We start from the raw sequence: 12,218 nt of genomic DNA, 5'->3' as shown, positions 1-12,218 counted from the left end.
GAGCTCAAAGGGGAGGACCATTAAAATATAAGGATAAAGAAATAACCATTCTTAAACAGATCCCAAAGAAAGTAAGAGATAACAGAAGGAAATATTCCTTCTTAGCAAAAAAAATTATACAATGGGGTCTGGTTAAGGTGGCTGTTACCAGAAGGCATGTTGATTTTCGGGGAGGGGGCAGTAGAATTAGAATCAGCACAGTAGTGGAAGCAGAGGCTTTCACTAAAAAACACAGTGCTCTCTTAGGTGAAATGGGGGATGTTACACAAGAAACAAAGGAGGGAGGGGCTGAGGCTTTGCCAGTGGAGGGGGGGGGGGATGGGACAACTAGAAGACTCAGATCACAAAAGTGATTTGAAATATTATTGCAATTGTTGTTACAATGTACCTTTATGGAAGTGATACAAAACAAATGATTGAAACATACTGATGATTTTGTGTTAAACTCAAAACTAATATTTATATAAATGTTGATATTTTTCTATTTTTGTTTGTAAAAGTTGTGAGACCTCGGGGGGCTTCTCCCCCCTGCACGATGTAGCTGTCAAAATGTGCTATAACCCTATAAACCCCTTTCCCTGTAAAACTTTTAAAATCAATAAAATTTGAACAATAAAAAAAAGAATCTACTGAGTGTACAGCTAGAATAACTTTTTTTTTAAAAGAACAAACTCACAGCCTTGAAGGGGCTCTTATATAAAAGAAAACTTTTGCTATCCTTCAGAAGATCTTCAGAAACAGGACATCCACTATTGGCAAAACTGCAGCTCAAGGTTTATTGTTAGTTGGGCTAACAAGGCATCCATCAACTCATGTCTGTATAATGAGTTTTATAGAACATTTGAATATTTAGTAGAAAAATAATTACAGCTAGTCCTCAAGTTAGAAGCACAAAAGACTCATAAGTAGACCATTGCAACTTTGAACAGTCAAAAATGACCAATCATAAGTCAAAGGCTACTTACAACTGATTTCCAAACTACCTTCCCAGAAGTACTGAGTGTTGTACAAAGACTTTACTGTTTCTGTGTGTGAAGGTGGGGTGTTTTTAAAAATTTTACATGTCTTTGATATACTTGAGCATATTGCTTTTCTGGGTAATAAAATACCAAAATTTGGCCACTCACTGCAGTAAGTGTTGTAGTCACACAGTAATTTCAACCAAGTTTAAAATAAAAGTTTTGGTTTATTACATATTATCTCTTTACAAATAGCTGAAAAATGTACATTATTTCTAGAGAAATAAATCTGAAACATCTCAGGTTCCTTTGTTGCTACAGACTTCTTAAAAATTTAAGATTTTTAACATTGTACTGATTTCTTGATACAATTTTGCACACTTTTTTTTAAAAAAGTACATGGGTCATTTTAGGGAAAAATATAATGCAGGATTGTTTAATATTTCCTTGCATCCAGGCATAAGGCTGGAGGACTGCAGTCTATAGGTAACCTGCTGCTATGCATGTTTACTTAAAAGTAAGTCACACTAAGACGACTTACATTCAAATAAGTCGTCCATAGAATTGAAGTATAAAAATAAGCCTTTCCAAGCATGAGAAATGCAGGTAGTATAAGATGCTTTAGCTTTCATGGAAGCACCAGGTTGCAGGATGTGGTGAAGTTAATGTAGGGAATGCATCCCCTATCTAATAGGGCTTCATGAAGACAGAACATGGTAAAGATAGGGTAAATATCCATTGCCTTATCTATTTTGTTACCTTCAGCCAATTTTATTTTTATTGGTAGCTTTGCTTGCCAAGAATACTTGTTCAGCAACCGAAGTTGTGACAGCATTAGACGTGTATGTATGAATGGTCATCAAAGTTCCAGCTATTGCAGTGTCCACATGGTCATCTGTTTATGATCTGAGCACTTGGCAAGCAGCTTGCAACTTACAACAGTTGCGGCATCCTGCAGTCATGTGGTTGTCATTTACGACCTTCCCTGCTACCTTCCCACAAGAATAGAATAGAAATAGAAAGAATAGAATAGAATATTGTCACTTTGAATGTACCCTAATTGGCATACATCAAAATAAAATTATGTTGCATACAAAGCAAAGTCAATGGGAAAGCTGGCAGAGAAGGCTGCAAGTTGCTCAAGTTGCCCCCCAGCCTTCCTGTGCAGCGTATCATACTCTCCTTACTTCAGCCTCCCTGCACTTGTGCTCCATTGTAGCACCCCTTCCCCCAACTCATACACAGGCTGTGCCAGCACCTGTGGTATCCCAAACTTCTTACCTGAAACTCCTGCTTCATGGCCCACTCACCCTGGAGTTATAATGGCTACAACAGGGTGCCGAACTGGGATTGCTTAGCAATGAGGTCAGGCATGTCATACTTTATGACTGCATTGCTCAGTGACAGCAATCCTGCTCCTAATTGCTGTCAACCCAAGGTCTATTTTTATTGGTGATATTTGGATAGGCAATCTCCACAGAAACCCTTGTTTCTATTTATTTTACTAAGCTTGATTGTACCTCAATCATAAGCAATTCAGAATAGATTATTGGTAGGGTGACCAGATGGCTGCATCAGATAATTATTCTTAGTGTCTTGACTGCTTCCTTCCCTTGTGATCCTACTCTAGTTCTGTGTACCATGTTCTAAACCAGAGTTGGGAATTGGATCCAAAGGGATTCAGCTGAATCCCTTTGGCCCAATGGCTTATAATTTCAGGATGTAGTCAGGTTTAAAATAAACTCTGCTCCTTTTCTATGCAGAATGAGAATGGGGAAACATACTGTTCTCCATCCAGGACTAGGGGGACTCATAAATCTCATGGAACACTTTCCGCTATGTGTTCTCTGCAAGTTGCTCTTGTAATTGTCCAGTATATATTGGTATCTATAAAGAATAGAACAGGTGTGAAGAAATGTGCCTTGCAATATAAATTCGTTCTCTATGTATTTTCTGGGATGTTACTACGCAAGCATGAAGATTTTGATAAGTCACTTATGGCGCCATTGTGGTTAGAAACAGATGCCAATGTCAAGTGTGCACATTTCCCAATCAAAATAAATACAGTACAGGGAGAACCTGACTGGGGCTGCTTTAGGTCCCCCATTTTGAGGGGAAGCAAAAGGCAACTCTTAGACAATCTGTTCCCTGGGAAAGCCATGCACTGGATGTGCTTCCAATCAGCAGGACAGTGATGAGAGGGGCCCTTGGGGAAATGATACAGGTTTCAGTGCAGGTTAGATTAAGGCCAAGGCCCCCAGGCTTTAACATGCTGGCCTCATAAACCAGATTAGGCCTGTAGGCTAGAGATTTCCCATATAAATGATCTATACTGCTTGCTATAGCAAGCATCTTATACCAGATGCAACCTTGTTTTCTCTTTTGGATGCGGTATGGATGCTCATGATTTTTTCTTCTCCGAGTTTAAGCCAGAGAAGCATCAAAACTAAGCATCTACTTATCTATTACCTTGGCGGATCAAACTGCAATAAAATATGAATGTTTTTCATGACCCTTAAGGCAATAAGATGGGGGGGGGGAAGAGGGGGGGGAAGAGGAGTCAAAAGGGAAGTGTGACTTGTGAGCCCCTCTCACTGTAGCACAGTATTAACATGCATCTGAAATAATCAATCTAAATTATTTTCATATCTTGGCTGTGTTGCCAACAGTCTTCTTGGACACCCATCCATTTTGCTGCTTATAATTCAGAAAGGGAAAAAAACATTGTTCTTATAATAAGAAAGGAATGATGGACATTCTAAAAGTAGGGTAGTCCTTAAACTCTCGTATATAAGTGCAGTGTTTGTCCTTTGCCCAGACCGTCATCTGAATGAAACACAGCAAGGTGAACAATCCCACTGCAAGAGAGAAAAAGATCATTAACATTACAAAATATTCTATTGAGAATAAATACCCCAAAATTTTAAAACCAAGAATGCTATTCACCTGGAACGCACTGAGTCATGATAGTAAAACCAATCCACGTTCCCAGCTGTAATGGCCAAGAAGATTTAGAACTATTTCACATGATTAAAATTGCTAAATGCAACTAGTCCCTTTATATTAAAATAATAAAACATAACTATTTGTAATATCAGTTTGCAAAACAAAAGCAATAAAACATAAACATGCAACTAATTAAAGACACAACCGATATATTGGAAATGGGTTGCTACATATATGAACTTCTGGTTTAACATCTTCTGAATAAGAGTGTGAAGACATTTCCCACCTAAGTTAATTAAGATAAAAGTAAAGAAGGTATACACTTCTTAAATATTAGTAGGCAGAGTTACTATGTGTAGGGCCTTTAAAAGAAACGTACTGACATCTACTAATTGAAGATGATGGTAAAAAGACATACACAAAGAGTGCTTTGAGAATTTTATTGCCGCGATTGACATGCCTCACAATCAGAATTTCATGAGGTGGATCTAATGTAAATACTATATATCAACTACCTGCCTGAAATGCTCTTTTTTGCCTCAATTTATCACGTTTGTTAAGGAGCAGAAACAGAATAATAGCAGAATGGTTTTAGTTGTTTTGCTAGGATTCTCCTTCCTGGAAGCAATTTTAAAATAATAAAATTTTGATGACTTATTTTTAAAAATTAGTAATTCCCGCTCTTCTCCACATACATCCAATATAAAAATTCACTTCTGATCATTATACTAAACATCTTTTTAGGTATATAATTTACAGCAAAGTGGAGAATTTTTGGTTATTTATGTTACATTATAGGAATTGTAAAGCCTTGCAAAATAACCTAGAGATATCCTAGTATGTCAAAATTTACCTTCTCCCCTTTACAAGTGTATATAAAAAATGTGTGTTGAAGCTAAAATAGCTTGATGTATTAAAATATATTCAAGTGGCCCACGTAAAATAAATTAGAAAACTACTTGTCTAAGCTGCTTCTGCATCATCTGTTCTCCACAAATGTTCCCATTTATACATTTCTAATTTATTACTAATTTATAGTAGGTCTTTCCATTTGCGGTTCTTTTAAAAATGTTGTTCATTTTTTACGGTGTCCTTGAAACAGTAGCAAATCTGAGGTAATCCTTCAACTGCAAGAAACACTATGCAACAATTTCACCTATTGCTTACGCTATGTTTCTGCATTCATTTTTTCTCTTAGTTTCCGTTCTAAAGTAGTATTCTGAGCATGTTCTGTGAAGTACAGAATTCGGTGGTTTATCAAAAATAGGGAGATATTTAAAGGTGCAGTTCAAGCTTTCAAGTGTTTTAATAAGTGTCCCTATAGCAACGCGTTAAGCATATATACATCAAGCAAAGCCAATTTTTTGCCATATTAAAAATGCTTACCTCATAGGTATAATTGGGGCAAGACACAAAATAAAATAGCCACGTGAAAGGATTCTTCGTTGGATAAGGGATCTTACAGGTCTTGGATCCTATCAATTGAAAGATCCGAAAAATTTAAAACTACCTGTTCTACTTGGTGTAGGTTTTTAAAAAATATATCCAATATTTCTTTTAGCACAAGGCTTGGAAGGTAGCACCAATAATATGGATGTAATTATTATTCTCACATAATTTTATAGTTCACCTGCTTTTTTTATTGAGGTACCCTACAATACTCAAAGCACTTTACAGTATTTACAGAATTAAAATTAATGTATCTATCTTTCAGCAATCCCACCACTGCCAACCCTCCTAGATAAGCAGTTAAAGAAGGAGAAGCAGTTTCAAAGAAATGCCTATGTTTTTAGGCACTGAGAGTCTCACAATTGCCCAGCGATATAAGTCATCCTCCACTTACGACTACAATTGAGCCCCAAATTTATGTTGCTAAGTGAGACATTGTTAAGTGAATTTTGCCCCGTTTTACAATTTTTCTTGTCCCAGTTGTTAAATGAATCATTGCAGCTAAGTTAATAATCTGGTTGTTAAATGAATCTGTCTTGCCCATTGACTTTGCTTGTCAGAAGGGCGCAAAAGTTGATCACATGACCCTGGGCCGCTGCAACAACCGTCATAAATATGAACCAATTGGCAAACATCTGATTTTGGATCACATGACCATGGCTCATCCATGTGAAAAATGGTCATAAGTCACATTTTTCAGTGCTGTAACTTTGAACGGTCATTAAACGAAGTCGAGGACTACCTGTAACGATAGTACATTGATCAAAGATAGCTCAATCAGAAAGAAAAAAGGAGACACCATTCTCCTCCTCATAACTGGGGCAGAAGATCAGCCAGATTCATGGAAGAGGCTCTTTGTAAGATGCCTCCCCCCATTCACCTATATATTTATTCGATATAAATGTAAGTCAACAGTAACCTTAACAGTATTTAATTAGAAGCAAAACACTCAGCTTTTTCCATCTCTTCTCAGATTACTAAGGGTAACATGGATAGAAAAGTTTCCAGCTTCACATGTCTGCAATGAGAGAGAATGAGAAAGTGGATAAAAATAGAGACAATGAAAGAAATGGCAGTTTAAATAGAGAGGAGGGCTCTCGGTATTTTTTTTCCCTAATTCGACAGAGCTAGTTCTCATACAGATCCATTTGGTCCGCTTCAGATAGATTGGGCTCCCTTACTGAGTGTGAATTCACAGAGCGCCCCAACACATCTGGAAGAAACCTATTAGGGAAGAATTCCTTAAAAATCTCATCTGTTTTGTCCTATTCTAAAAGCGAAATCTAATTTCTGTTTGCACCATGGTACTTCTGGACTGCATGGCCTTACAGCATTTTTGACACATCTTCAAATACAGGTAGTCTTTGACTTATAACACAATTGGGGCTGGAACCTCTATCACTAAGTAGTGTGGTCACAAAGTGAATTATGCCTCATTTTACCACCTTTTTTGCCATGGGAAGGTTGCAACTGACTATCACATGAGATCAGTGCATTGTAGCTGTCGTAAATGGATGCCAATTGCCAGGCTCCCAAATTTTGATAGTGACCACAGGAACACTGCATCAGTTTTAAGGGCAAGGATCAACCATAAGTCAATTTTTTTCAACGCAGTTATCGCTTTGAATGGTCATAAGTTGAGGACTACCTGCAAAGCTTCAATTGTTACAAGTTACTAGAAACATTTGATTTGGATGGCAGCGCTTCTACTAGGTCATTCCCCAAACTGCCAAGACAAGAAGTTCAGATTTGATTTATCTGTGCAAAGACTGAATTCATCTTAGAGCATGTAAATTATCTAGGGCCTCTGGGGATTCAGCTCAGATAGCTATTCAAAATCTGAGGAAGAGTTATTTTGCTAGCTCTGTCAACCTCTATGCTGTATCCCAACCGCTCCTCTTGACAGCTGGGCACTGAAATTGTGCGTTCCTATGGGAAGCACCCATATGATTCCTCTAGAAACACTTTTGTGTTTCTGCATAAAAATAAAACCCTTCATTGCTTTAAGAACAATGCATTGTTCATTGACACTGAAGGAAAATGACCCTCTATTGCCCTTATTTGGAAATGCTTAAAATGTGCGTATTTAACTAATTTTAAGTAAAGTTTCTTTCTTTGAACATTCTAAAAGGGTACAGTAATTGCGAACAATGATTGCAAATAGTCAAGTTACTAGCCACAAATCCATAATCTATACTGCTTTGTATTGTGTAGCTAAGATATGGCAGGAAACGACTCCGTTTTTCGTTTTAAGCCTCTTATGCTAACACTTTGAATGCATATTTATTTTCTTAATTCAAAAGATTTATAAGGCTGCCCTTTTCACAATTTATGAGAAGGACAGCCTTATAAATTATAGCCTTATAACATTATAAATACAGTACACAATAACCCAACAAAATCAAAGGCATAATACGTAATTGAGGATCATGATAAAAACATGCACATCACAGAATCAATCCAGCACAGGGGAAAAAGCCAGGCTAGGTCTCTGGGAAAAGCTCTGGGATCACTTTTGATAGGAGTTGAGCTAAAAAAAGAACTCAATAAATAGCCTGCTAAAAGATATATCTGACCATGATAATTTTCTTCTAAATCAAAAAATAGGACTCAAATAGCCATGCTAAAACTACTAGGTTCTGAGTCTAGTTTCTGCCAAAGTATTCTGATCACATACCAATTAGTGTAAATTAGTTCAGGAAGCTGCCAGTAGTATAAAAACATCCAAAGAATTACTAGAAACAATATCTTACTATGCAGAAAATTGTGTGGCATATGTCTCTCCTTTTAAAAAAGAAGAAGACAAACGCCACACAAACCTTGAAGATGTCATACACATAAGAAATTGTTTGGAGGTGCCTCCTTTGAAACATGGAAAGTGGTCTATCCTAATTTGATTCTCACAATAATGCTGCTTGGCTGAGAAAACATGAGTGACTGAAAACCAACCAGCAAGCTCCTTGGTCAAATGGGGGGGAAAAGCCTTCCCCAGTCCTGTAACTACAACACAGTAAGCTCTTTTGTAAAGCATTCACTTTAAAAACACAATAATGTTTTATTAAGGTTGTTCTTTTATTTCCATTCATTTTACCTTGCTCCTCTCTTTCCATCCCTTTTTTTTCCTTACTGGCCCTCTACCAAGACAACTTCTAATTCAAAACAGATTCACTCACAATCCACTCTCTTAATGTATTTGAAGATTGCAACATATTTTCCAGGACTACGCTGAATCTCATATGTCATGTACAGAGACAAACTTCAGATACCTGTTCCTTACTGCAAAGTGTAAAAATATGAAGGGAATGCAGATAAACAGATATAAATTGTTAAAATTACTACTTCCATTTTCCTTTCCAAATGCCTCTAACCAGCTTTTTTTGGGGGTGGGTGGAGGTGTTGGAAAACACTAAAAAGCAATAGCAGAGTGTCTCATCTCCATGACACCTAATATATAGGAAATGTGTATCTGCTTTATAACTGCCTTAAATATACTTTCTGCTATTGGCTGCAATGAGAATAAAAGAAAATCAAAAGAAAAAAGAAGACAGAGAAATGAGAATGCCTTTGGTCTTCAGTTTCTGGTCTACTGTGTTGAGACTGTTGAGTGCGGGTGAAAATTGCAGTTTTCTTGGCAAGATTTGGAAGTGGCCTTGTTATCTTATTCCTAGAGCTGAGAGCAAGTGACTGGCTCAAGGTCATCCAGCTGGCCTTGGGCCTAAGACAAGACTAGAACTCACAGTCTCCTGGATTCAAGCCTGATGCCTTGGCCGCTACACTAAACTGGCTCACTACTGGTCTGTTACTGGCAAGATTTTAGATTCATCACACCAACATGCCAATATTGTGCTAGGATCATACTGACTAAATGTGACAATAAAATTGCAATGAAAATTTGCTCAATGTGACAATAACAATTACAAATGTTTCTTACTATATATTTTTTTAAATTTGCAATATACTTACCAGGAACATGATCAGAGCAAAATTAACTTGTTTTAGTCCATAATCTGCAGAAGAAAATATTTATGAAGGTTCAGCTGAATGAAACATTCAAATGATTTTTCCTTTTTTTTTTTTTTTTTTTGCTACTTACATGGTGGTGTGTAAAGAGGGTGATTGATATAAAAAGCAAGCCAGGCGGCAAATCCCCAGTAATAGAAACAATTCTGTAAAACAAGTCATTTATATTTTTGTTAATTTTTTATATTAAAGAGGTCTACAGAAAATATAGAATCTGTGCACTCAGGTAAATTATTTGTCTAATGCTAATGTATATAAACAGAATGTGAGCAGGTACTGCATATTCAAAGAAGAATTAGTTCTCAAGTTATTTTAACAAAATACGGGGAAATTATGTTTCCTCCATTATAACAGTCTGACTTTTCCCCCAGTTGATTCAAATGTAATTCAGAACTTTCCCATTACTTTGTAATCAAAGAAATAAATATCTGTGAATGAAGAGCAAAGAAACAAATTATGCTTTCCCCACGACTCCCAGTCTACAAAAATGTCAGTTTATTATAATTTCCTAACAATTTGCAGTATTAATGCTACCAAAAATAGTTTATATGACAAGATTTAAATGAAGTGCAAAGAAACAAATTATGCTTTCCCTATGACTTAGTCTACAAAAAAATCAGTTTATTATTATTTCCTAACAATGTACACTATTAATGCTACCAAAAATAGTTTATATGAGAAGATTTAAAAGAAAGAGATTTTTTAAAACAGTAAATGCTGTTTAAATGTTTAAAAACACTTATCTCACATTCCTAGTAGCACTTTTTTAAAATATAGACCTTGCTGTAATAGACATACAGTATTTATAACATTCTGGAACTGAGCTTACTAAATATGATCCCCAGTTTGGTAAATTTTTAATACAGAATATTTTAGAGGCACAAACTTCTCAAATCTATGATGGCAAGTAGGGCAATTTTATTCAGCGTAATTATAGACTTTAAATTCCTCAAGCAAATTAATACTATTTCATACATCTTATTTCAGACAAAATCAACCTATGCTAGTGTTTAATCTATAAATAGCTGCACTGTTAAATTCAAGCATCAAGATCTTCTAGCATTTCACTAAGACAAGTTGAAGAAGTACTGTAGGTAGATACAGATTAAAGAGATCTGTCCGGAAAAAAAACAGCATTGTGTTGTAAACCCCATCCATTTGTGCGTACCTTGTGGCATCGCATAAATGTCCAAAAGAAGAGGGGCATGGGGTGTGATGATATGACACTAATTTTGTCCTTTTTATTTTAAAAATAGCAATAGGAGCCATGGATAGCAATGGGTGGATGAAACCTAAAACCTGTGTGAGGGTGTTTCGTTTTGAAGCACAGACTTGATAGCAATTCAACTAGCACGATATAAAGGGATTTGTGAGTTTGTGTAAACAAACAAAAATCCTTCTGTGGAACAGGATAAACTTAAATCAGTTTCTGAGTTCTTAATTTTCTTGGTATCTAAAGATATACTGATGTATCAACCATCCCGTTTGGCACATTCAACGAAAGAAATTCCCGGTTCTTTAAATTAACCAAGAGTGTAGCTTTCCTGAAAAATACATCTGGGCATAGCATAAGCAAAGTCAGTTCTGGGATTTTCCTGCGAAACCCCACAAAGGTAATTCCCCTTTTCCCCTCCGGGCCACCCGCAGTTCATAGTTTACCAATTGCATTCAATGCTTTTGCTTTGGGAAAAGCTGTCTGCTTCGGTCAAAACATTCTTCATCACTTGGCCTTGTTCGATAACGTATCTCTGGAAACAGACAGTTCACTTACATGCCATAGCCTCCCTCCACCCTTAGGAACTCACCATCCTCTTCCCGTCCAGAGGTGATATTCAGCAGGTTCGGATCAGTTCTGGAGAACCCATTGCAGAAATTCTGAGTAATTCAGAGAACTGGTAAATACCACCTCTGACTGGTCGCGCCCCCATCTATTCTCTGCCTCCTGAGTCCCAGCTGATTGGGAGGAAGTGGGAATTTTGCAGTAACCTTCCCCTGGAGTGGGGTGGGAATGGAGATTTTACAGTATCCTTCCCCTGCCACACCCACCAAGCCATGCCACGCCACCAAGCCACACTCACAGAACCAGTAGTGAAAAAAATTGAATTCCACCACTGTTTCTGTCATTGTTTAGCAAAGCTGCGAGAGAAAGCAGGTACAAGCAACTATGGAGTGCAGGTTTGACATGAGGGCAGATCCTCTGCTCCATCTACCTCTTTTAGAATTTTCTTAGACCATGAATTTCACTTTAGAAGCAGGTAGGAAAGAATTTAGGTTCAATAGCTCAGGGGCCATAAGATTGTGCCTTGAAAGTGGAACGCGTGGATGAAATGAGTAGCAGATAGTTTAAATACCAGTAGGCAATCTAAATACCAATACCCAACTGTAAAGAGCTTAAAACTTCAGCGTCCACATTGTAATTGTGCCTACAAATGAATCTTATGTTAGAGTGCAGCTGATTAAAAACTGCCAACCCATAATCCAACACAAGCTGAAACAACTTACTGACCTTATGTCCCATTTTTATAACACTGCCTCTTCTTCCAATCAAACAAAAATCTAAAATCTAAAATGCTTGCCTCTTATAGTAGGGTTGATACAATTAACTAAAAGAACCTCAGTGACCTCAAAGGAAAATACGCCTGGTATGGCAATCTAGAAAAATGTTATATTTGCAGGCAATCTTCCTTCCTGCAATGAATAAAAGGAGACTTTGGAAAATGAAAACGTTTTGTGTTAACTTTGTACACCACCAAGACTCTCTTTCTCTCTCTCTCTCTCCCCACCCCTTTTTAGGCGTGAGTGATGCTGCAACAGAGATGGAAAGTAAGGTTTGCATTGTAACAC

The 12,218-nt window shown here is 37.1% G+C and overlaps 1 protein-coding gene across 2 annotated transcripts in view; it reads right to left on the bottom strand.

Annotated features, from left to right (window-relative positions):
* Nucleotides 1-711: 711 nt before the first annotated feature.
* Nucleotides 712-12,218, bottom strand: part of LOC309388618 (very-long-chain enoyl-CoA reductase-like) — a 43,254-nt gene continuing 31,747 nt past the window's right edge. Inside the window, exons 8-13 of one of the 2 annotated variants that reach the window (XM_081946057.1) lie at nucleotides 9,448-9,520; nucleotides 9,318-9,361; nucleotides 6,309-6,372; nucleotides 5,292-5,380; nucleotides 3,906-3,951; nucleotides 712-3,817 (exon numbers count right to left, since the gene is read on the bottom strand). In XM_081946057.1, the coding sequence (XP_081802183.1) occupies nucleotides 3,690-3,817; nucleotides 3,906-3,951; nucleotides 5,292-5,380; nucleotides 6,309-6,372; nucleotides 9,318-9,361; nucleotides 9,448-9,520 (444 nt within the window). In that variant the 3' untranslated portion in view covers nucleotides 712-3,689. The remainder of the gene's footprint in view (nucleotides 3,818-3,905; nucleotides 3,952-5,291; nucleotides 5,381-6,308; nucleotides 6,373-9,317; nucleotides 9,362-9,447; nucleotides 9,521-12,218) is intronic. The other variant, XM_081946058.1, reaches the window with a different exon arrangement.

The sequence above is a fragment of the Natrix helvetica genome, assembly GCF_964273705.1.
Source record: "Natrix helvetica genome assembly, chromosome: 3".
Classification (NCBI taxonomy): domain Eukaryota; kingdom Metazoa; phylum Chordata; class Lepidosauria; order Squamata; family Natricidae; genus Natrix; species Natrix helvetica.
Note: the sequence above shows the minus strand (reverse complement) of the source record. Positions and strands in the feature narration are given on the sequence as shown.